Here is a 24,992-nt window from a genome sequence, read left to right on the forward strand (position 1 = left end):
TTGTCAAAGGCTTTCTGGAAATCTAAGTATACTATATCCACTGGATCCCCCTTGTTCACATGTTTGTTGGCCTACAGAAACCATGTTGACTTCCCCCCAACAAATTATATTCATTCATGTGTCTGACAATTTTATTCTTTACTATAATTTCAACTAATTTGCTCGGTACTGACAATAGATTTACCAGTCTGTAATTGCCAGGATCACCGCTAGAGCCCTTTTTAAATATTGGTGTCACATTAGCTATCTTCCAATCATTAGGTATGGAAGCCAATTTAATGGATAGGTTACAAACCACAGTTAATAGTTCCACGATTTCCCATTTGAGTTCTTTAAGAATCCTTGGGTGAATGCCATCTGGTCCTGGTGACTTGTTACTGTTAAGTTTATCAATTTGTTCCAAAACCTCCTCCAATGACACCTCAATGTGGGACAGTTCCTCAGATTTGTCACCTAAAAAGAATGACTCAGGTTTGGGACTCTCTCCAATATCCTCAGCTGTGAAGACTGAAGCAAAGATTTCATTTAGTTTCTCCGCTATGACTTTATCATCTTTGAGTGCTCCTTTAGCATCTCGATTGTCCAAGGGCCCCACTGGTTGTTTAGCTGGCTTCCTGCTTCTGATGTACTTAAAAAACATTTTACTATTCCTTTGAGTTTTTGGCTAGCTGTTCTTCAAACTCCTTTTCGGCTTTTCTTGTATTTTTACACTTAATTTGACAAAGTTTATGATCCTTTCTATTTTCCTCACTAGGATTTGACTTCCACTTTTTAAAAGACGTCTTTTTATCTGTCACTGCTTCTTTTACCTGGTTGTTAAGCCACGGTGGCACTTTTTTGGTTCTCTTACTTTGTTTTTTAATTTGCAGTATACATTTAAGTTGGGCCTATATTATGGTGTCTTTGAAAAGTTTCCATGCAGCTTGCAGAGATTTTACTTTTGTCACCATACCTTTTAAATTTTGTTTAACTAACTTCTTCATTTTTGTGTAGTTCCCCTTTCTGAAATTAAATGTCACAGTGTTGGGCTGCTGAGGTGTTTTTCTCACCACAGGATTGTTAAATTTTATTATATTATGGTCACTATTTCCAAGTGGTCCAGTTATATTAACCTTTTGAATGAGATTCTGCACTCCACTTAGGACTAAATCAAGAATTGCCTCTCCCCTTGTGGATTCCAGAACCAGCTGCTCCAAGAAGCAGTCATTTAAGGTATCAAGACATTTTATCTCTGCATCCCATCCTGAGGTGATGTGTACCCAGTCAATATGGGGATAGTTGAAATCCCCCACCATTACAGAGTTTTTTAATTTGATAGCCTCTCTAACCTCCCTTAGCATTTCATAGTCACTATGACTGCCTTGATCAGGTGGTTGATAATATATCCTAATGCTATATTCTTATTATTGGAGCATAGAATTACTAACCATAGAGATTCTATGGAGCATTTTGGCTCATTTAAGATTTTTACTTCATTTGATTCTACATTTTTTTTTATATACAGTGCTACTCCCCCACAAGCACAACCTGTTCTGTCCTTCTGATATATTTTGTACCCTGATATGACTGTGTCCCATTGATTGTCCTCATTCCACCAAGTTTCCGTGATGCCTATTATATCAATATCCTCCTTTAAAACTGGGCGCTCTAGTTCACCCATTTTACTATTTATCTTCTAGCATTTGTGTATAAGAACTTTACATATTTGTCACTATTTATCTGTCTGCCATTTCTTGATGTGTTAGACTCTTTTTCATTTGATTGTGTCTCATCTGATCGGACCCATACTTCCATCCTCTCCTCCTGACTAGAACATAGATCATCTCTATTAATAGAACTTGCCCTAATAGATGTCTCTGTCCGATCCATGTGCTCCTCCGCACCTGTTGGCTTCCCCTATCCCTTAGTTTAAAAACTACTCTACAGCCTTTTTAATGTTAAGTGCCAGCAGTCTGGCTCCATTTTGGTTTAGGTGGAGCCCATCCTTCCTGTATAGGCTCCCCCTATCCCAAAAGTTTCCCCAGTTCCTAATAAATCTAAACTCCTCCTCTCTACCACAAATTGAGACTCTGAAGCTCTGCTTGCCTACCTGGCCCTGGACGTGGAACTGGGAGCATTTCAGAGAACGCTACCATACGTGTCCAGGAGTTCAATATCTTTCCTAGCAGCCTAAATTTGGCCTCCAGAAGCTCTCTCCTACCCTTTCCTATGTCATTGGTACCTATATGTGCCATGACCACTGGCTCCTCCTCGGCACTACATATAAGTCTATCTAGATGTCTCGAGAGATCCGCAACCTTCTCCCCAGGCAGGCAAGTCACCATACAGTTCTCCCGGTCATCACAAACCCAGCAATCTATGTTTCTAATGATTGAATCCCCCATTACTAGCACCTGCCTTTTCCTAATGACTGGACTTCCCTCCCCCGGAGATGAATCCTCAGTGCAAGAGGATACCGTAACATCCTCTACAAAGAGGGTCCCAAGTATGGGATCATTTCCCTCTGCTCTAGTTGAATGTTCTTCCCTGAGCCTTTCATCCTCCTTAACAGCACAGGGGCTGTGGGTGACAGGGGCGTGATCACATGAGGATTACCTGTTGTGATTCTTTCCTCTGGGCCATCTGGTGTTGGCTACTGTTGGCAGACAGGATACTGGACTGGATGGACCTTTGGTCTGACCCAATATGGCCATTCTTATGTTCTTATGTGCTGTCTGACTGGAGGTGAGATAGTTCTACAGTGTCCCAGAAAGCCTCATTTATGTATCTCTTGGCCACTCTTAGCTCATCCAATTCAGCCACCCTGTCCTCCAAAGCCCGTACGCAGTCTCTGAGGGCCAGGAGCTCCTTGCACCAAATGCACACATATGCCACCTGCCAACAGGGCAGGTAATCATACATGCTACATTGAGTGCAAAAAATAGGATAGGCCCCACTCTGCTGCTCAGTTTCGGACTGTATTCTCTCCTACACCTACTTAGCTTATTGATAGGGTTTTTATTTAAATCAGGAAGTTTTGTTTTTAGTTTAGTTTAAAAGTTTTAAAGAATGGCAAGTGTACTTCACCCCCTTCCAACTCCCCTTCAGAACTCCCTCTCTAAACTCGCTGTTAGCTGCCCCTGTTCGTGAAGCTCCCTGGTCGCTTACTCATGGGCTTTATAAAGCCCTGGCTTTCCTGATAGCCCCACCCCTTGGCTAAGGCTCAACCAATGAACAGAGGGTTATAGATTTCAGATCCTCGTTAAAAAGCTTACAGCTTCCAACTGCCGGCCACAGCACATGGTCCTTCAAACAAACAGCTCAGCACTTGAATCACCAGACAGGCAGGCAGGCAGGCAGGCAGGCAGGCTCAGCACACAGTTTCTTTCAGGCAACTAGCAACTAGCAAGTAACCCACAAACACAGACAGCCACTTACCTCAGGGGTCACGTATTCGCTCCTTCTTTGCCTGGAGAACTCCCTCTCAAAACTCCCTGTTCGCTGCCCCCGTTTCTTGTCACAGCCATCACCATAGTAACTGGTGCCCAAGTTGGCATTCTCAGCTGCGAATGGTGAAAGACTGAATGGCACTGACACTGAATTCCACTCTTATCCCTAGGGTGGGGACAGGGCAGAGCATTATGGCTAAATCAAGAACTTCAGTATCCTGGGCTGTTTTGCTGGTGAAAGGAGCTAGCCTAAGATGTACTTTAAAAATATTTTAAAAAAAAGAAAGCACCACACTTGTACCTCATAATGTTTTGAGCCTGTTGTCTGACTGATTTCACAGTAGCATTACCTCTAGCCACAAATGGCTTTATTCCCTCCCATTCATTCGTTGATTAGGCTCAATACTTGAACACCACCTCCTGTGACTGGGGGACTATCTCTTGACTGACTATGCAGTGGCAGTGAGACAGGAATCATTATAGTGCTGTGACTAATCAGGTAGGGGTATCTATTCGAAGGGACCTCTGCTACATTTAAAGCTCAATGAATATACAGTGAGTTTTAGAAAAAGAAGTTCCCTGTAATCTACATTTAGTCCCTAATTTATGATGGTTGGGGCAATTGAAAGTTTTGAGGGGCACCACTGGAACGGTGTTGACATCCTTATTCTCATTGTAGGCTCGGGGATCTGGAGGTGGAAGGAGAAGGAACGATGCTGCATCCCAGGATGACCATGACAAACCTTATGTTTGTGACAGTAAGTAATACCCAGACCACCAACTCTGCTTCTGGCCTGGTTCAACCAGATCAAATGCAATCAGGGCGTCATCTTCTCCTTCCCTGCCAAGAGTCCTGCTGCTTCTGACTTGTATGTCTTGCACTTGCTGCTGCTGCTGCTGGAGTTTTGTCCTGAAGGAAAGAAAATGAAGTTCTCAGGAGGACTCCACTTCTGTTGGCACTGTAATAACTCACCTCTCATGCTCTTTGTCAGTCTTTCTCTTTGTGGCTTCTCTGCCTTCCCTCCCCCACTCTCCCATAAGATTCATTCTCTATTTCCTTCTCTGTTTCAGATAGTTACAAACAAAATCTTAACTCAAAAATCTCCGACAAAGGTATTTCACCTATATGTGCATCTCACTTATGTTTGTGGTGATTCCCTTTCTTTCAATCCTTCCTTAAATCTCAGCAGGCTAAATCTCCAAGTCCTAACTCTCCGGCTGCGTCTAGACTGGCAAGTTTGGAAAAACTTGCCAGCTGTCTACACTGGCCGCTTGAATTTCCGCAAGAACACTGAAGATCTCATGTAAGATTGTCAGTGTTCTTGCAAAGATGCTATGCTGTTCCCATTTGGGCAAAAGCCCTCTTGCGCACATGCTTTTGCGCAAGAGGGCCAGTGTAGACAACGTGGTATTGTTTTGCGCAAAAAAGCCCCGATCACGAAAATGGCGATCGGGGCTTTCTTGCGCAAAACCGCGTCTAGATTGGCATGGACGCTTTTCCACAAAAAGTGCTTTTGCGGAAAAGCGTCCGTGCCAATCTAGACGCTCTTTTCCGCAAATGCTTTTAACGGAAAAACTTTTCTGTTAAAAGCATTTGCGGAAAATCATGCCAGTCTAGATGTAGCCTCTTAGTCCTAACTCAGACTGAGCTTGTGGGCACATCAGTGGGAGCTGTTCCTTCATAAACACAGACTAAAACCCAACTGACTCCTAGCTCCAGCTTCCTGTTTTTCCCTTTGACTTTCCATACCCTCTGCTCCCTGTCCCCCACTCCTCTCCTTTTTTTTCCCTCCCCGCCTTCTCTCCTATTTATTTTGGGTCTGCATATCCTAAACTCAAAACTCTGGTCATCTGAAGAAGTGGCCTGTGCCCATGAAAGCTCATGATACCATCTACATGTTTTGTTAGTCTGTAAAGTGCTACCAGACTATTTGTTGTTTTTTCCTGTACAGACTAACTCAGCTACCCCCTAAAGCTTCTAAAACCCAACTGTCCTGTAGGGTTCAAATACACACCAAAGCAAGGTGTGATGGTAGCACTGGTTGGCATACCCATGTGGGCATTAATCTAGGTAGCTCAAGTAACAACAGTATTGTATATGTGGTGGTAGAGGCTTCTGCACGGGTTAGCAGCTGCAGTGCCACCTGCCAGGGACTCTGGGTACGCAGCTCAAGTGGCCAGTCGGGACTGAAGACCATGCTGCCATATTGTCACTACAATTGTTAGCCTAGCTGGCTTGATTAAAGCTAGCTTGGATAGGGCAAACTGCACCACTATCACAGCTTAATTTGCTGTGTAAATGTACCCTCACTCTCTGTGAGTAGTAGCTGACTCTGTGATGGGTTCCATAGGGAGTACATGTGAATTAAGGCATTACTCAAAATGAGCAAGGGTGCCAAACTGTGTTAAAAAAAATCCCCATGATTTGGCACAGGACATATTCATTTTACTGCTAGGATCTATCTACTGACATTTTTCTTCTTCTTTTCAAGTCTTTCTTACTTTGGTATAGCCTACTCAGTGAATGACATCCTGGGCCAAACTCATCTTTCTGAGCATCTCCCACTTCAGGGCCTAGGATAGACTGTGTGTGCAATAGGAATTTCTGCTATCAAATATTACCTAGCATAGAAAGTGCCAACTCACCAAAGCTAATAGAGTGCTGTTGTCACTGAGTTGGTCCCAGGATATTAGCGAGATAATGTGGGTGAGGTGTTATCTTTACTGGAAAAGTTGGTCTAATAAAATATATTACCTTACCCACCTTGTCTCTTTAAAAGCTAAGAGTCAGGAGGAGAAGGACTATCTTCACAGCTTGGTGGGATCTGGAATGAGTTGGTACACCCACTTCTTTCTGCCCCAACTTCCCAAGTCTTCCAGCTGCAAAAAGACCAATAATCACAGTAGTCATCTATGAATCTGTATTTTTTTTTAAAATGAAGAAATCTGGAACATAGATGTTAGACAAAAGATTTATTCCTGACATTCCAACTAGGCTCTTTCACAGTGATGTTGGGTGACTCTTGTACAGTGCTATGATTTCCAAGTGTCTTGCTTTGGCACTACGAATACAATGGGGTCTCAATGGATGGAGTTCCTTAATGGAGTAATTGATTTGGGAGGGAGAAAGTAAAGTCTTGCATATGAATGGGAAGAATGGTCTCTAGAATATCTGCCCACAAGTATAACCTGATCACAGGAGGAGGAGGAACTCATTAGGGTGAGAGGACGGGGGAAGTCTGTGCTGGTTTCTACGTAAGGATCTCATTTTACGTTGTAGGGTTTGTCCAGAAGTTCAACACGTATTTTCTGCTTAAAATTCTGAGCCTTTCAGTGAAAGTGGATGTATGGGTGGGATTGTCTATATTTACATTTTTGGAAATGACCCTGCATACAAGGACATTTCTGCAGATTATGGGAATTTTAAACATTGTGACTCTTTCTGTAGCCAGTCATATTGTGACCACTTCCCTAGTGAAAGTATAAATGATCTAGCTCAGCTGCCAGATCACCCAGGCACCTAGTGACATGCAGAGAGGGTGATTCCCAGATAACGTGTGACATATCAAAGAAGGCAACAGAAGGCAAGCTAAGGTTATGGTGTCTGTAGTATTGATATTATTTTGCCCAACTTTAATTCCTGGTTTATGTTTTAGAGCATAATTTTTTGGTTTTGAAAAACAAATCTTCCACAGTCCCCGTGGCTGAAACCTTTCATTTTAAAGCAGGCCTGCACAACATACAGTCCCCAATGCCCTTACTATCTCCTTTCCCAGCATCACCCTGTCCCCCCTCCCACTGACACCTCCCCTCCTGCCCTTTTCATCATTGTCTCCACTTGGCCCCCTGGCATTTGTCTCTCCTGCATCCTGTCCCTTGGTGCCTTCCCCTTTCTCCTGACCTGCCCCTCTCCCCTCAGCACAAGCCCCTTCCCCTCCCCCACCTGGCTTCCGCCTTCCAGTTTGTGGGGCTGCCGGAGCCTTTTTGAATCTGGTGGTCGCCGGTCATGATGTCACAACCGCACATCATGCTAGCGTCCTGGCGTCTGTCGGCATCCTGCTCTCTGGCTCGCACCCTGCCTCCTCGCGCCGGAGCTGCACGCAGGCAGCTTGGTGGCGAGACTTGCTGCACTTCCCCCTCCCCAGAGGCACTCCGCTCCTCCGCCCGGCCGGCAGATAGGATGGGGCTGCGCTGCCCATAGTGGTCACAGGCCGCACAGTGAGCCCCTGCGGGTCGCATGCGGCCCGCAGGCCATATGTTGTGCAGGCCTGTTTTAAAGAAACATATGATCAAAAGGCAGAACAAAAACAAATTTGCTAGGAATCTAGACTTTATACAATAACCTTTTCTTATCCAAGTTAGATGGCTAAGAGAATGTTATTACAGGTTACGTCACTATGGGGGAACAGAAAAAGGGTTGCTCCAGCGATAATGCCAAGTTTCTTATGTGTTGTCCTCCCCCTTTCTTTTAGTATATATTAGAACTTATATAAATATTAGTAGTGAATAATTTATTTGACAAATTTCAACCTCTTTTCTATTAATGAATCATCAACAATCAGTTTAAGATTTTTTAATGTTAATTTATTCAAAATGATTTGCCAAATATTTTTGGCAACTATATCTTCATCAAAAGATGGATTGGGAGAAGTTTCCGTCCAATATTCAGCATACAAATTCACAGCTAGATTGGCTGGTTTTAGATGGGAACATACAGGTTACATCATTACTAGTGTGAAAAATTGCCTTCATGAGTCCAGAATTTGCTTTTCCTGCATTTTCTCTGTTGTAGAGAGTGCCTAATGACAATAATTGTATCTTGTTTTCCATATACAGTACTACCTTTTTTGTGTGTGAAGACAATAATGTCTCTCCTCCAGATCTCTTATCAGGCTTGCTTGTGTTCTCTGCACTTTATCTAATGTGTCTGTTAGGCCAAATTAAACCTAGCTCACAGTGGAAGGCTGAAGTAGGGTAGAAGAGAGGTATTAGGTTCAGTAACTATTTTTGCTATCATGTTATACTCATAATACTTCTAATTTTCACCCCAAATTTTCTGTTTCTGCAAATATGCCAGTCAGAAAAGGTATTCGTTTGAATTTTTGTGGAAAGTGAACAAACCCAAAAGGAGCACAGACAGAACTGAATGGAAGCATTATTTATTTATTAAAGGATATACTCACAGAAAATTCTTTGGGGAATTTGCCCAACTCCACTTCCTCATTTATAAAACTGTGTTTATAGGAAACAGAATCTACTTTAACAGCAGTGTTCCCTCTAAGCTGCATGGCAGCACAGCTTCACAGGTGAGTAATCAGATCTGCACAGACAATGAGCTCCCTGCATGGAGCCCTGAGTCTCTGACTGGGCAAGGCTGATTAATCACCTATGAAGCTCTGTTGCTGTGCGGTTTAGAGGGAACACTGCTCAACAGTTGTCAGTACTTGCAGAAAGATCTGTGAGGCTGCCTGTCCCTGTATCATCCGCATGGTTGTGAAGGAGCTAACCCTGAGCCAGGGTTAGTCTCTTCACCTCTGACTTCTTGCTGGCAGACCTCCTACCAATGGACGATGGGAATTCTACTCCAGAGAAGGAGCTCAGCCCTGACCAAGTGGGGAGTCAGGGACAGCCAGTTATTGGATACATATCACCATGATTTGGTTGTCTTTGAAAATCAAACATCTTTACATGTGGAATTTTCCTTTTCTGCTTCTGTAAAAGGCAGATTGCACATAGCTTTGTCAAGTGTTTCTCCTCTCTGTTCTGTTTCACTGCTTCCTCTCATCTCTGTGTTACTCTCTATCCATGCTTTGATCAAGAAAAGCTTACTTTATATAGCATTCTTTGTGTTTAGACTCTTTGAAGTTGGAATCCCAAGTGAGCTTTTTAGTCCATCCTCATCACAATGGCAAAACTAGTTTAATTCTTGCTATCATTCCTAGTGGACCGGTGACTAATCCAGCTTTGAGTGTCTCTAGTGATGGTAATTCTTGGCTAGGAGCTTGTTCTGTTGCCCAATTGTCCTTTTAGCTGTCAAGTTTCTTCAAATATTTAACCTGCATTTTCTCTGTTGTAGAGAGTGCCTAATGACAATAATTGTATCTTGTTTTCCATATACAGTACTACCTTTTTTGTGTGTGAAGACAATAATGTCTCTCCTCCAGATCTCTTATCAGGCTTGCTTGTGTTCTCTGCACTTTATCTAATGTGTCTGTTAGGCCAAATTAAACCTAGCTCACAGTGGAAGGCTGAAGTAGGGTAGAAGAGAGGTATTAGGTTCAGTAACTATTTTTGCTATCATGTTATACTCATAATACTTCTAAGGGTATGTCTACACTACCCTCCTAATTCGAAATAGGAGGGTAATGTAGTCATACCGCAATTGCAAATGAAGCCCGGGATTTGAATTTCCCGGGCTTCATTTGCATAAAGCCGGCCGGCGCCATTTATAAATGCCGGCAGTTCGAACCCCGTGCCGCGCGGCTACACGCGGCATGGAGTAGCTAGTTCGGATTAGGCTTCCTAATCCGAACTAGCTGTACTCCTCGTGGAATGAGGAGTACAGCTAGTTCGGATTAGGAAGCCTAATCCGAACTAGCTACTCCGTGCCGCGTGTAGCCGCGCGGCACGGGGTTCGAACTGCCGGCATTTATAAATGGCGCCGGCCGGCTTTATGCAAATGAAGCCCGGGAAATTCAAATCCCGGGCTTCATTTGCAATTGCGGTATGACTACATTACCCTCCTATTTCGAATTTGGAGGGTAGTGTAGACATACCCTCATATAGCATATTCCTTTTGTGAATATGTCATGAAAGCTAGAAAGGCAATAGTCCTATTAGATTAAGTAGTTCATTTTTTGCCAGTGCAGTACTGTATTCTCCAGTGCTGTGTTTACTTATGATTTAAAGATCTCAAGCAAAGAGACTTTCTCAACGGCCACATTAAAATAGTCTTCATATTTCATATACCATTTTCTTCTCTATGCTAGATTCTACGACCCCAGGTAGTTGTCCTCCAGCTTCAATTTCTTCATTTTATAATCTGTCTAACTTGAAACATGTTACATTTATCTTTATTGGATCACACAATTATTAATCCAATAACTGATTTCAATTCATTTCTCCAATCTATCAGGCTCATGCAGGGCATTTTGTGTTATCTTCCTAAGTCTCTGTGATCATTCCCAACAGTCTGTCCACTGCACACGTGATTCTTGTATTCACCACTCCATCTGCCAAATCAGTAGGAAAAAAATATAGACTGGCACTGAGATGGACTCTTGCAAGAGCCTAAGACCAGTTTTTCAAAAGCATTTGGGGGCTTAAAGTTGCAGATAGGCACTTAGAGGAATTTCCCCCATGGTATCTGAACACTTCATAACCTTTAATAGGTTTATTCTTACAACGCCCCTATGAAGTAGGGAAGTGTTGTTATCCTCATTTTACAGTGGGGGTGAGGATGGGGGCCCTGTGGCACAGAGAGCAAATGCTCATGGTCAGGCAGTCAGCCAGGAAGTCAGCCCAGGTCTCTCAAGTCCTAAGTTAGTGCCTCAAACACTGGATCATCCTGACTTCAGTTTACTTTGAAATTCCCAGTAGTTGTACCCTTTGGTGTATAAATGTAAACCCTGGTGAATATTTTGAGCTTGGCATTGAACTATTAATATTTTCTCTACATTTGATATAAAAAGCAGCCTCTATCTCCAATTCATTATATGTTGATCTAATTTTCTTGTGTGTTATTGTGGCATAGTATCAAAGGCCTCATTAATGTCAGGATACATTCCCTCTGCATTTCCTTTGTACACTAGACTTATTCTGTTAGGCTGGGATTTTCAAGCATTGTAAGGGAGTTCCACTGAATTTCAATGTATTAATTGTTCTAACAACTTACCAATAATTGAAATTAAATGTGCTTCTCTTCTACGCTTCCCTGCCTTCTTTCCCCACACCTTTAAAATTGGCATGGTCCTGCCATCTTCCATGGAGCAAACATCTATTGATCTCAGTGGAAGGTTTTCTGGAGCAAGGACTTCAAGATCAGGCATTATGTTTGCTCTTTGTCTGGACTTGGATACCTCACCTGGCTTTTTTTATTCTCAAAAACATTAACCATAGCTTCAATAGTGCGTCCACTAGCCTCTTGAGCTCTCTGTGGTAAATATCACTCTGTCCAGATGATCTGAATCCATTCTGATTATAGCCTTGTGACATGCTCCCTCATAAGTCTGCTTTGTGCCACCCTTCCCTTGATAACTATCAGAAGCTTATGTGCTAAACTATGTGATGACATTGCTCTCCTTAGGGAAGACTGAAGAAAAAGTAGCTATTTAGGCAATAAGAACTAGATTAAAACAGCACCAGAAATTGATGGGGTTACTCAATACTGCTATTAAGGATGGGGGAATAGGGTGATATTTGGATTAAGAGGGCATTGGAGTTCAGAGGGCCTATTCTTTGGATGATATTTAGATGTCCAAAGCCAAATATCAGCCTTTTAATCCATCCCTCACAAGACTCAGAGGGGTCCTGTCCCTGCAGCATGTCCTAGGCCTCTAATTACTGGTGGTTTTTCAATGCAGGATGATGGCAGTCCCAGCGAAACTGTTTGGGAGCCAATGTTAAATGAATCTGATGGTCTCCATCCAGTTCTAGATAAGTGTTTGTTAGACGATTTTATATAGACAATTATCATCACTCCTGCTCCACTTAGTGATTATTGATCCCATTTTTGGCAGTGTCAGTAGAGAAGTCAAGGATGAAATAGATATGGCGATTTAACACTTCTCTGACCGGTAGAGATGGACACTACTTAGATCAGGGTTGAGGCACATAGGTGGAGCAGCATGGGACTCTGGTGCTCTTTTAAAATGTGCTACTGGTGCTCTATGGATTAACAGAATTCATCAGTTTTCAGGGTTTACAATCCATAGCTTTCACCAGCAATTAGTATAATGGTCACATTTAAAAAAATGATATTTAAATGTTTTTTTCCCCTGGTCTTTAATGTATATATAGCCTGAAATTAGCACAGGTAACAGAATGTATCCAGTTGGTCAGCCCAAGCAGCATCACTCGTTATATGTTTGGAAAACCAGTGGGAAATATATTACCATTTTGTTATTGTGATCATCTATATTTGCAACATGACACTCTGGGTTAGCAAGAAGCAAACCTGCTGCTTTTCCACTGAAAAGGATCAGAATGCAACCTGTAGAACGTTAGAGATCTCTCCATGTTCCAGAATCTGGTTATGACAGTTGTAACAATGGAAACTATATTCCAGAGCCAATGCAAAAGAGGGTTGGAATTTTGTGTGTGTATGTGTGTGTGTGTGTGGAGAATAGGAGGTGGGGATTACAAACTGGCTCCTTGACAGTGATGAACTGAGGCTTTAGCATTTGACATTCCCAAATGCAGCACTCACGACTTCCCCAATTTCCTGTTTCCACTGACACATGGATGATTTTCTTCTGTCTCATTCTGGTGATAGATTTTGTGTGCGTGTGTATGTGTGTAGTGCTGACTAGAACATAGCTCACCTCTTGCCAAGGACTACGTGTGTAGCAGTCTCAGAATGAGAGCAGTGCAGCCAGTAAATAGCTAATGATGAAGCCTTTTGAGCCATGGATCCCAAAGCACTTTTGAAAACAAGAAGTGTTGTTATTCCCATTGTACACATAGGAAAACTGAGACACAGAGAAGATAAGTCACTTGTCCAAGGTCACAATGCTCTTCAGTGACAGAATTTGGAATGGAACTTTGTGTTGTAAGGTTCCCTGTGTAGGTAACCAAAGTGTTTCAAAGTAGGGCTTGTTTTCCCATAAAATAATTGTGTAAAATGTTAATGTCATGTTTAAAAATTGAAACCAATATAAGATAAATCACAGAAGAGCATCTGGTGAATGATTCTTAGTCAGAGTGTAATCTGCACCATTTCATTATGTGGCTTGCTCAGTCATTTTGTCCACAACATTGGACTCTATGGTTTGTGGCTGTCTGAATGCAAAACGTATCATTTAAGTGCAGGACGGACCAAAATGAATATTGGGCCAAACCCTTCAAAACATGGTTTGGTTGCCCGATTAAAGTCTAAGTCAAAAAGGGAGGACTTGTCTTAGTGTTAGGAGACAGGAGAAAAATCTGTCAATTGATAGACTCGTGTCCATCTACGTGGAAAGAGGGAAAAATGCAATGCTGTTTGATGGAATGCAAAGTACACAGTGAAATTTGAAAAATGCACATTCTTCACTTAAGTGGGAGGTGCATGGTAGCAGAGCATAACAACCAACATATAGTTTTATTGCGTTGTAAGATTCTATTCTGATTACAGCTTTGGCAATTAAGAACATGAGAGACCTGTTCTGAGCACAGGAATGGGACTCAAGAATTCATGAGTTCTAATCTAGGTTCTGACAAAGGATCACTCTGCGACTTTGGCAAGTCACTTATCCCCTCTGGGATTCTGTTTCCTCATCTGTTTAATGAGGATAATGCCACACAGGAGCATGGAGAGGATTAATTAGTTAAAGTCTGAAAATCCCTTTGAATATGGAAAACATTATGTAAACGATAGTTTCTATAAAACAGTAATTATTAACAATACCTATCTCTGAACACACTAATAAAATAGGTTCTATCAGGAAAATAAGAATTAGGATCAGAATTAAGAAAATAAGAATAGCCGTACTAGGTGAGACCAATGGTCCATCTAGCTTAGTATCCTGTGTTTTGACAGTGGCCAGTGACAGCTACTTCAAAGGGAATGAACAGAACAGGTAATCATCAAGTGAGCCATCCTGTCAGCGTTTTGGGAGAATCCAGTCTGACAGCCAATTCCTAAAATTCTGAGTTTGTTTTTATTCCAGCATACTTCCAGGGGAGGTAGTAATTGTTTTGTAAGGATAAAAACATAGGACCCCCTTTTCTCCTATAAAAAACCAACTTGCATAGAGACTTGCATCAAGAAAGAAGCTGTGGGTTCAGTCTACAAAATCTGTAGATCAGCTGAGATCCTCTAAACACTCAAGGGATTTATTGTGCCATGTATAGTGGGCCCATTCCCACAGTGGCTTAAAAGTTAACTGGCCTCCTTCATTGTCAAGAATGCCTATTGGTGTCTTTGGAACCCCTTGCAGTCCCCATCATAAAGATTACTCCAGAAAAGAGCGGCCAGCTGCAGAATTTAGAATGGTCTTAGGCTATGATCAACAAATAACTGACAAAAACACTGAAATTCAAATATTGCAGTGAAGTCTGTGAACTGTAGCTGTAGCTCACAAAAAGAGTGTTATTATTTTAAAAATTCCATTTCATTCACATGCACATGAATGGAATAGTACAATTTAAAAATCAAATAGTCTACTATCAACATATCTCTATCTGTCTTTTCTATGATATGTAATGAGTCATATAAACCAGATAATTTTACCTTTTAAAATAAACCTTCATTGTACTATGAACCATGTAAGAGTAAGTGTTTTATATATGTCTTATTTGTGTAAAATGTTACAGTTGTGAAGTTTTGTGGTTTGCCGGCCTTTTAGTTTTTGCATCACCAATATGTCCCATGTTCTATGAATGAAGGAAGATCTGGGTGGGAGTTCTTTTCTTTTCTGAAATGCAATCAAAGAGTATCTGGCTGACACTGAATGATGAGAGATCAAAGTTGCATTTCTTCAAGGACCTAAAACACATTTCTTAAAGGACCTGTACCTAAAGAACAGTCTAGTTTATTACTTCCTCCTCTCCCCTCACAACAGGAAATTCAAAGTTAAATTTACACTTAAAAGAAGCTTAGTGGGTTTCACATTTGGATTAATACATTTAGGGAATCCAAAGAACCTTAACTCTCCCACTATATACTTGCTTCTTCATTGTGAGTGTTATTTTTGCATTAAAAGTGTTTTTAAAGGGTTTTATGAAGCCTATGGCTGTTAATTAGGAAAAAAGTTTGTACTGTTACAGTGAGCTTATAATTGCCATCTTTCCATTTTCTCTTCATCTTTTTTCATAAGGGCTATAGGAAGTCTGTGGTCTGTTACTGTGAAAAACTTATATTTGAAGGAGACTCTGTATTTCTGCCTTGCTCTTACAGTGAACCAGTGGCCACAGGATCTGGGCAATGATAGAAGTACAGGGACTCAAACCAAATGTGGGCGTTATTCAGATCTTCCTAGAGTTTGGTTATTTGTATTTAGATTCCCCCCATCTCAACTTCTGTTGCTGTGATTAGGCATTTATATGAATATAGGCTGCAAGTTAAAACTGATACAAAAATGCCTGAGGATAGCTTTGACTTTTCTTATTTTTTAAAAAGAATTGTAACGAAGTTTCCTTGTGATCAGGTTACTTACATTTTGGATTCTGTTGTGCCAAGGAAAAGGGATAGAGACCTACTTTTTAAAAATAAAAGCTTAGCTTTCCCTTCAGTCACATGGCACTCTGTCACAAGCCTACCAGAGCCGATGGGCTGTTCTGATATTCCAGTTGAAAAGTGAGCAAATTCTCAGGCATGCCTTCTACCCCTCCAAGAATTGATCCTATGCACCACGTCTTGCCAAGATCTTTCTATTACACTTAGGCTACGTCTACACTGGCCCCTTTTCCGGAAGGGGCATGTAAATTTCAGCAGTCGTCGTAGGGAAATCCGCGGGGGATTTAAATATCCCCCGCGGCATTTAAATAAAAATGTCCGCCGCTTTTTTCCGGCTTTTAAAAAAGCCGGAAAAGAGCGTCTAGACTGGCCCCGATCCTCCGGAAAAAGTGCCCTTTTCCGGAGGCTCTTATTCTTACTTCAAAGTAAGAATAAGAGCCTCCGGAAAAGGGCACTTTTTCCGGAGGATCGGGGCCAGTCTAGACGCTCTTTTCCGGCTTTTTTAAAAGCCGGAAAAAAGCGGCGGACATTTTTATTTAAATGCCGCGGGGGATATTTAAATCCCCCGCGGATTTCCCTACGACGACTGCTGAAATTTACATGCCCCTTCCGGAAAAGGGGCCAGTGTAGACGTAGCCTTAATGTAAAGTTTGTAGAACAAACCAAAAAAAAAAAAAAGACTTCAAAACACACCTATTTTTTTTAGTCCCAAATCTTAGAAACATCTTGTTTAATTCCCCACAAATGTAATTAAAATATTTTCTGATAACTACCAAAGACACCTGCGAAATTTGAAGAGGAAAAGATCTTTATTTTTTATTTGAAGAACAAGGGGTTCCTCAGATAAAACAAGGGGTTAAATTTAAGTTGACAGAGGAAAGTCTCTGCCTTAACATAATATTTAAAAATACCAGCAAGAAACATATATAATACTTTCATTAATGGACCAAGCAAATGTAATCTAGTAGTGTCTTTTGATAACTACCAACCAGGGCTGGACTGACCCTGGTGACTTAAGGTGAGGGAAACCATATCATTTTATCAGTCCCCCGACCCAAGCAGCCTCCTGGGAATTTCAGTGTTAACATTTTAACCTTCTTTCACAACCTTATGCCTTAGATCTAATATGTTTATTCATTTGGTGCCTGATAACCCTTTCAGTTCTATGGACACAATTACCTACCACTGAAGTTAAAGAGACTTACACTGATCTTAATGGCACTCTGATCCAAGTTAATGGCCTCTTTTTATGTAAAGTTAGTCAACATTTTACTGACTCCAATAAAAAATAAAAAATTCTGGTCTCTTTGATAATAGGCCCTTGCTCTTCTTGACACTTCCCTCTCCCCCCACCCCTCCACTGTTGGAACTCTCAGCAAAGTAGGCAAGGCCTGTATGTGTCATACAGACTGAATTCACCTCTCACTTTGGGAGATGGTTCCTCCAGGTTTTGTAGCTAGTATGGTGAAAGTTTGCACTTCTGTTGTCTAAGCTATGTGTTTCCTGCCCATATTGAGGCATTTCTGTAACTTTTTAAATTATTTTATGTATATATTTTATTTTACACATTAACATAAACATTACACACATGCTATCTACCCATACTGAATAAAGAAAAGTAGGCCAAGAATGCCTATCGTTATGAATCAATTATTCTTATTCATATCATGCCATAGATAAGCATGCTTTATACAAACATAAGGCAAGTTGTGTTCCCTAAGGGAGTTTACAAATAAGTTAGAACAAGTGAGATTAAAATTTTACCTCACCAATTTACAGTTTACAATTTCATATAATCTCCTCTTGAATGTGGATCATCCATCTGCTTTTTGTAAGAAACAGCAGAAAAGTTTCATAATTAAACCTGTTCTCTCAGTATAAATGAACAAGTGCTTCTTCAGCTCATTTTGCTGAGCATTAGAACATTGTTGGCTCCTGCATGTGAGGAAAGTGAATGGGATGGGGTCTATTAAGTCTTATCTGTTTAGCCACAATTTGTGGACAGTGCACGGAATGCATGCAGTACCATGTTTGGCCCTGCTTTGCACAACCTGCCACGGTGAAATAAAGTTGACTAGAAACGGCATTGTGTATTCCAGTCAGACAGATCACATGGGTAAGAGGCATTTTCAGAATCGGACTATCAGAACACCTTAGAGGGAATGCTGATAGTAAGAACAGGGTGGAGATCCATAAATTGCTGGCTTCTATTTCCAGTGCTGACACCAACTGCCTCTCTGGCCTTAGTCATGTTACTTAGGGTCCAGTCCTGCAAACACTACTGTGCAAAGTGTGTACTAGCATGGGTAATCCCTGGGGTGAGTGGATTACGTAGAGTAATAAATACTGATCTGGTAATAAGAGCTTACAAGATCTGTCCCTTACTTCTATCCCTCATTATCTTATCTGTAAAATTGTAATAATGATATTTAGTTCAAAAATTGCTTAGAAAGAGAATAAGGAGACATTTTATAACGTGCTTGGAAGATGAGAAGTGCTCAGGGTCAGGCTGTCATTTTCACTAGCAATAGCCTGAATAAAAATATTAAAAAGCGTAAGTATAAGTACTTTTATGCGTGGTTTGAGTCTGTTCTTAAGGTCTGTTGACTTGATGATCAAATAAGTGCATGCACCATTTAAGGGAGGCTTCTCCATCACACAACAATGATATTTACTAGAATACTCCATGCAAGGCTTCATTGGATAGAAGCATCAATGCTTTTATTTCAAAGACCATTCAGTAGTGAGTGATTCCCAACATTTGTGTCTGGATTTAAATCTGGAAAGTAGATCTTTTCAAAATATTTCTCCTTTTCTTGCTGTTAGTAATATTGGTTCCTTCTCCTTGAGATCAGTAACCATGAAACAATGCTGCTTGGTCTGACTCCAATTCCCATTATATCACAAAACACTAACACCACAACTGGTATTTAATTTAGTCTGACAGACAACTTGCTAGTAGTCTCAGTGGACAGGTCAAAGACTGAATGGCCCTGGAGATGGAACAACCCTCTAAACCTTAGAGATGCTCCATCCAGGACAGGGATAGGGACCAATGCTGGTGTAGTGTGTGGGAATCTTGAGTGTGCTGCACATGTTCTGGGGATAAATAGATGACATTAGCTTGCAAGGCTGTCAGTGTGTCATCTTTCATCAGCACTACATTCGTGAGGTTTCCATTAACATCCGCAAGAAGGATGTACAGTGAGGGGACTGGGGTATGATGCATTAAAGGCCATTCTCTCTATTACTGAACGTCCTGATATTCCATTCTCTTCTCTCTTCCATCATGTTTCTTCCCTCCCAGTCTGTGGCAAACGTTATAAGAACAGACCTGGACTGAGCTACCATTATGCTCACACTCACCTCGCCAGCGAAGAGGGGGATGAAGCCCAGGAGCAGGTGACACGCTCCCCACCTGTCCACAGAAACGAGAACCACAAACGTGAGTAGTGTTTGCATTAGTCCTCTCTTCTGTCTTTTTTCTGGGTTGTTACCTCTGCTTTCATCTCTGCATTTCAGCACTTTTTATGTTTGTTCTGTTTCTTTGTGAATGAGTGGAACCTGGATGTTTAGTGGAGCTAATCAACTTCAGCTGGCCCAGGTGCTGAACTCATCTAGTCAAGAATTCAATTCTCACTCAACATTAACTCTGCAAGTCACTCTTCCATCACTGCTCCTGTAGGGAGGAGACGGCAAGGAGGGGGGGGGGGAGAAGGAATGGGTGCCCCACCTGCCAATCATCAAACAGTAGTTACTGGAGAGGTTAAGAAAATGCACAATTCATGGCAGTAGATCCTCTTTGCTGTTTTCTTTGAGATAAAATCCTTAGTCTCATCTGAGTTTTCTGATATAAAATTCCAAACAAATGCCCAATGATCCCGCATCCCCAAACACCACTTTCTAAATACTGTGTTAATCTGGAAAAGACGGAAGATTAAAAAATTATCTGCACAGATTTGATGGCATGAGAAAGGACAGAAGGGCTGTGCTCTAGTAATCCTAGCACCAATGTAAAGGGAAGATAGTGTGTGTGCTGGCACGGTAAAGCCCATTTTAACCTTTTAAAGGCATAGGACTGGGAGTCCGGAGATCCATATTTTGTTAGTGGCGTTGCATTGATTAGCCCTCCTCTGCCTCTGTTTCCCTTGGTGCAAAGTAATTGCCTCCCACTGAGATATATCATATGGTTAAATTAAGTCCATTGGCTGAAAATTTTAGTTCAAAGTAATTATTACTGTTGTTTATTAACAACAGAATGAAATGCTTACCTGAACAAACTACAGGGCAAATACTTCATTTGTATGTCAAAAAGAAAAGGAAGAAACTTGGATTTAGGAAGCCATTTCCCTCTTGGGCAGGATAGTCTATAATGGTCTCATGTGGTTGCAAGAAGAGGTTTCCTTTTCTGCAAAGCATCTATTACAAGCCATTGTTAGGCAATCCTTAGATTTCTGTCCCTTTTCCACTCTGCCTGGTAGGTTTTAACATGTTTTGTAAGATGTTTGACTTGTCCAGAAGCAGTTTTGACTTGCTGAGTAGTTGATAAACTTGAACTGCCCATTACTCTATGGAGTTACTTTTCTGGCAGGCTTTAAAATATCACCATCTGGCCGTTATCCCACAGTGAGCTGTAGGAGAGGTTTTTTTTTTTTGTTTATTTTGTATGCTCTTTTTAGATTAGTTTTTTTGGTGTCTGAAATAGGGTCTTGTATACTTTCCTACCTGCCAGGGGGGTTGTGAATCTTAATCAATTTGTGTTGATCTTAACCATGCACAGATAAGCAAACAGGGAAGGGCAGTGCCCCTCACCATGCTGGTTGGCACAAGTGACAGGTGCAGCGTAGTTCATGGGGTTTTGAGGTTCAGGGATAGGGAGAAGTGAGCACTGTAAGTGGTAAAATCTCCACAAAAGGAGCTAGGAAGAATGGGATGATATACTTCCTTCATTCCATGTCAGCCAGCAAACCTGGGCCATTGTGGAGGAAAGCACACTTGGTTCTCTGAAAAACAGTGTAGGCAGGAGCTGCTCGGACTTATGCATTGCCTGAGCTCCTGCAGACATTGTGCATGAGGCAGGTGCAATGCCTGCGAGAGAGGCAGCTGGTGTGCAGTCCCCAACATGGAGAGTAGCTTAATGCCACTGTCATGCCCTTTGCATTTGTAAATCACTGTGAGGTTCAGATCCTTGAATCAGTGGCCATTGAGGGTGAGGATGGAAACCATGTAGAAGTGCCATGAGATTTCTGCTAGAGGGAGTCAGAGTAGATAGGGAGGCAACTCTCTGGCCTGGCTGTTTGTTTCCTTTTTCTGTTTGTTGGTTTATGGCCCTGAGCTCAGCTCTTGCATATTCCCTCTTTCACTTGGCAATATTTAATTTATGCTGCCATCCATCTTCCAAGTGAATGCTAATTGTCCACATTGCTAATATACAGTCATTAAACGGTTCCTTTGTACATGGGCATGGTGGGGAGCCAGAGCATCAGATCCTTCCTTTTCCCTAAGTACTGCTGGGCATGTGTTATGAATTAGATTTGACAGGTCTGCTGTGTCACAGGGTCTGGGCTTCAGAAATCCTCTTTGTGTGGGCTTGTGGAGGGAGGAGGGGATGTTAATCCAAACAGCTAATCTGCAACCTACAGAAGAGAAGGGCCAGACATACAGTAAACAGCAGGCACCACTGATTATTTCTTTAGCAGTGTGGCAGAGAAATACAATCAGCCCAATTTAGAAAAGGCAAAGCAAATCCAAGGCAGCCATTTGGAATTTGCAGTGTTGTGGGAGGTGGGGGTTCATGGTCGCGAGGTTCAGGCATTCTGCTCCAGTATGAACTTCTTGCCATTTTATTCTCTCTCCCCATTCCCATTTCTCCTGTATAGTGTCTGCTTGTAGCAGTATCCGCAGTAACAACCACCCTGCTAATGCAGAAGGATCCTCTCTGGATCAGAGCCACTGCCAGAGTCACTTATCGATCCTCTGACTAGTCCCAGCTCAACAGTTGATAGTCTCTTTTCTCTCTCTGTCAATCCTCCTCTGTCCTCACCCCCTCAATCACCCACAGGCCAGCTTGGATGGCTACATATATTTCCTCGCGACCGACAAAAAATTATATAGGAGCAGCCTAATTTAAATTGACTGCCTTCTGATGGGTCTTTATCACAGATCAACCACGCAGATGGGATGTTCCATTTCCTCTGAACCTCTCACTTTCCTCATCACAGTTGTGTGGGTTTGGTTGGTCTTACTCACTAACATATAATTCAGCTTTTCCCAGCTCACTTTCTGACCTTCTCTTTTCCCTAAAACATTGTAGCCTATGTTTTTTAATACAGGCTATGACCATGCAGCATTGGTTTACTGATATGTCATTGCTCACTCCCTTGATATCGGGATGGGGGAGACGTTCCTTCCTCAAGACCCAAACTTGCTTCAATCCCATATCGACTTTTTATCTAGTGTTGCAAATATTTGTCAGCAAGGTTTGAAATAATGAAAAAGAAGCATAGAAAACTGTTTAAAAACCAAGTAAAGCTGAACCCCAAGAATAGAACAAAATGGTTCCACATCATGTCAGACTTCTTTTTCTGCTGTTGTCATTCTTCACTATTTGGCATTGGCAGGATATGAGCTGCGAGTCCGTGAATCTGCCACTGAACACATGTTGCAATATATGTACATCTCATCCTAAAGTTATAGGATGACTTGGGATAGCTGGCACCTGCAGATTTTGAAAGGTTTCTAAAATGGGATTGTTATTAACTTGATATCTGTCTATTTAAATATATGTTTAGATGAATGTGGCATTGTAAAACTCATTTCATTGTGAAAGGAACCAGTAGGTGTATGCTTGTCTGTGAGGGCATGTCTACACTAGGAAATTATTTTGAAATACCTAAATTTGAAATAATAATTCCCGAAATTGAAATAGCATGTCCCCACTACAGGGGAGCCTCGAAATTAGTCTGATTTAGGCTCCATTAATGTGGACATGCTACCTCGACTTAGAGCCCCAGAAAGCACTGGGGAGTATTTACTTCAAATTACTCTGGGGAATAGTTATTTCGAAATAGCAACAGCAGAGTGTCCAGACTAACGCTATTTCCTGAGGAAAGCAGGAATACAGATTCTGATATAACTAGCCTGTTCTTTCGAAATAACGGGCTTGGTAGTGTGGATGTGATACTTACTATTTTGAAATAAGGGGGGTTCAAAATACCTCCCTAGTGTAGACCAGGGCTGAGGCACAAACCTTTTCCTTGTAAATGGGAGTGAATCAACTAAGTGGTACTTTGCTTTTTTAAAACTTAAACATTAGGGTAACTTCGAGTGTTCAGTAAAATTGGGGTCTTATAGCACTATCTAATGTCAGTCATAGTGCGAACAGATGCTATTCAGACTTCATGCACCATGTACACCTCTACCGATAGCACTCTGGATTTGCCACGCATTCTGTTAATCCTGCTGGAGTCCAGAGCACACATACAGCTCTGCTAATATGAAGAGTTGACCTGTAAAACCAACTGCTGTATCACTTCAAGGCATCTGCCAATTTTGCCCATTTCTATGGCAATAACTTGTGATGTGGACAAATCTCTATATGAGATATTTGTCAACAGCATTTGTGTATTCTAAGCATAATTAGATACCCAGTCTTCAGAGATGAAAAATTTATGCACTAACCTCACTGTGCTTCCAAGCTGTCCTCCAGCTCCCCTACACAGCCCTTTTTGAAACATTTTTATTTCTATCCAGGCAGGGGGCTAGAGATGAATAAATGACAAGAGCCAGCCCCTCAGTTGGAGATGAACTGTTTGTTCTTCTCCACAAGCAGCATCAATTTGAAAAGCTACATCAGGCCTCCCTTTCTCTGCCTTAGCACTGCTTCTCACTGGGGAAGTGATAGGAGCTACATTTGAATGCAGGAATGCTCCGATACCCACCTTCCTACAGGAAATCCTATAGCGGTGCCTTTTCAGTGAACAGCTGCATATATCCTGATTAGATATCTCATTAGTTCATTCAATTTTTCCTTCTTTTCCTGCATTGTTTTTTTAAAAGAAATGAATGTAAATGCCACTTTAAAAATAAAAGTTGAGGGTGCTGTCAGAATTAGAAGCGGCTGCTGTCATTAAGGTTTTTTAACAGTTCCCATTTGTATCCTCTGTTTTTAGTTAATCATAACTTTCCCAAACATTTACCTTTTGGGCTGACATTTTCCATGCATGAAAGTTGTGGGGAAGTTTGAGGAAAACCTGTTCAGTCATTTTGAATGTTGGGATGGTTAAAAACTATGTTTTCCCCATTATTTAAAATCTTCTTGAGCCCTTAAATGTCTAAGTGCTGAAATTTTGGCAGGAAAGTAGCCTTCATCAAGGAAAAGCAGTTGAAAGTGTTTTGGAGGAAACTGATCCTGATTTGATTGAGTAATTAACCTTTGAAAATCATATTCTGCACCACTACATCTTCCTCAAAAAGCAAGGCTGGCTTAGGTTTAGGTTCTCTATAGAGTATAATTTACACTTTTTTATTATAATGTTTCTCTCTCACCTCTCTACACTTTTCTCCAAAGTAGAATATAAACCCAAGAAAGCTCCCAGTGTTTGGCTGGGCTTGAAATTAGATAATACGAGTCCACACATGCCTCATGGGTGCAGTTTCCATCCACAGATTGTGTCATCTACCTTGTGTTATTCTAATCCAGAGCTCTGCCCTACACTAAAAAACTGGCAGGTCTGTGCAATGAGCCATTCCCTTTGCAATCCACCCCCACGAATTTCTCAATTTCTCATTAAAAACTGGGACTAAGCCAGGTGGAAGTGGGTACATCTCCAGCTGGGAATCCATCTCTTGTTCTGTTAGAGGGTGACTTTTCCTGAGGTATATCTTTTAACTGCTGCTCCCCCGAGCCTTCATTGGTGTATTTTTTTATTTTAATTTCTTGTTTCCTGAGTCTGTCTATTCTCTGTAGATGCATTTGGAACAGCAAAATAAGGGGACATGCTACAATTCCTTACACTTGAGAGATGAAGTAATAACAGGTGGCAAGACCAGAGGCAGTCAGAGCTAGGATTCTGGTTGCTATGGAAACGTGTCAGACCTGCAGAGGGATGAGATCTGTCAGCAGTAGGGGGGCAAAGAGAGCAAGAGAATCACGGTGGCACTTACCCTATAGGTTCAGATTATGTATC

The 24,992-nt window shown here is 41.6% G+C and overlaps 1 protein-coding gene across 3 annotated transcripts in view; it reads left to right on the plus strand.

Moving 5' to 3' along the window:
- DPF3 (double PHD fingers 3) overlaps positions 1 to 24,992 on the plus strand; it is a 229,148-nt gene that overhangs the window by 146,868 nt on the left and 57,288 nt on the right. For all 3 annotated transcript variants that reach the window (XM_006130318.5, XM_075927282.2, XM_075927281.2), the window contains exons 6-7: positions 4,108 to 4,186; positions 19,112 to 19,249. In XM_006130318.5, coding sequence (XP_006130380.1) covers positions 4,108 to 4,186; positions 19,112 to 19,249 — 217 coding nt within the window. The remainder of the gene's footprint in view (positions 1 to 4,107; positions 4,187 to 19,111; positions 19,250 to 24,992) is intronic.

Source organism: Pelodiscus sinensis, chromosome 5 (assembly GCF_052426305.1).
Source record: "Pelodiscus sinensis isolate ZL-2025 chromosome 5, ASM5242630v1, whole genome shotgun sequence".
Lineage (NCBI taxonomy): Eukaryota > Metazoa > Chordata > Testudines > Trionychidae > Pelodiscus > Pelodiscus sinensis.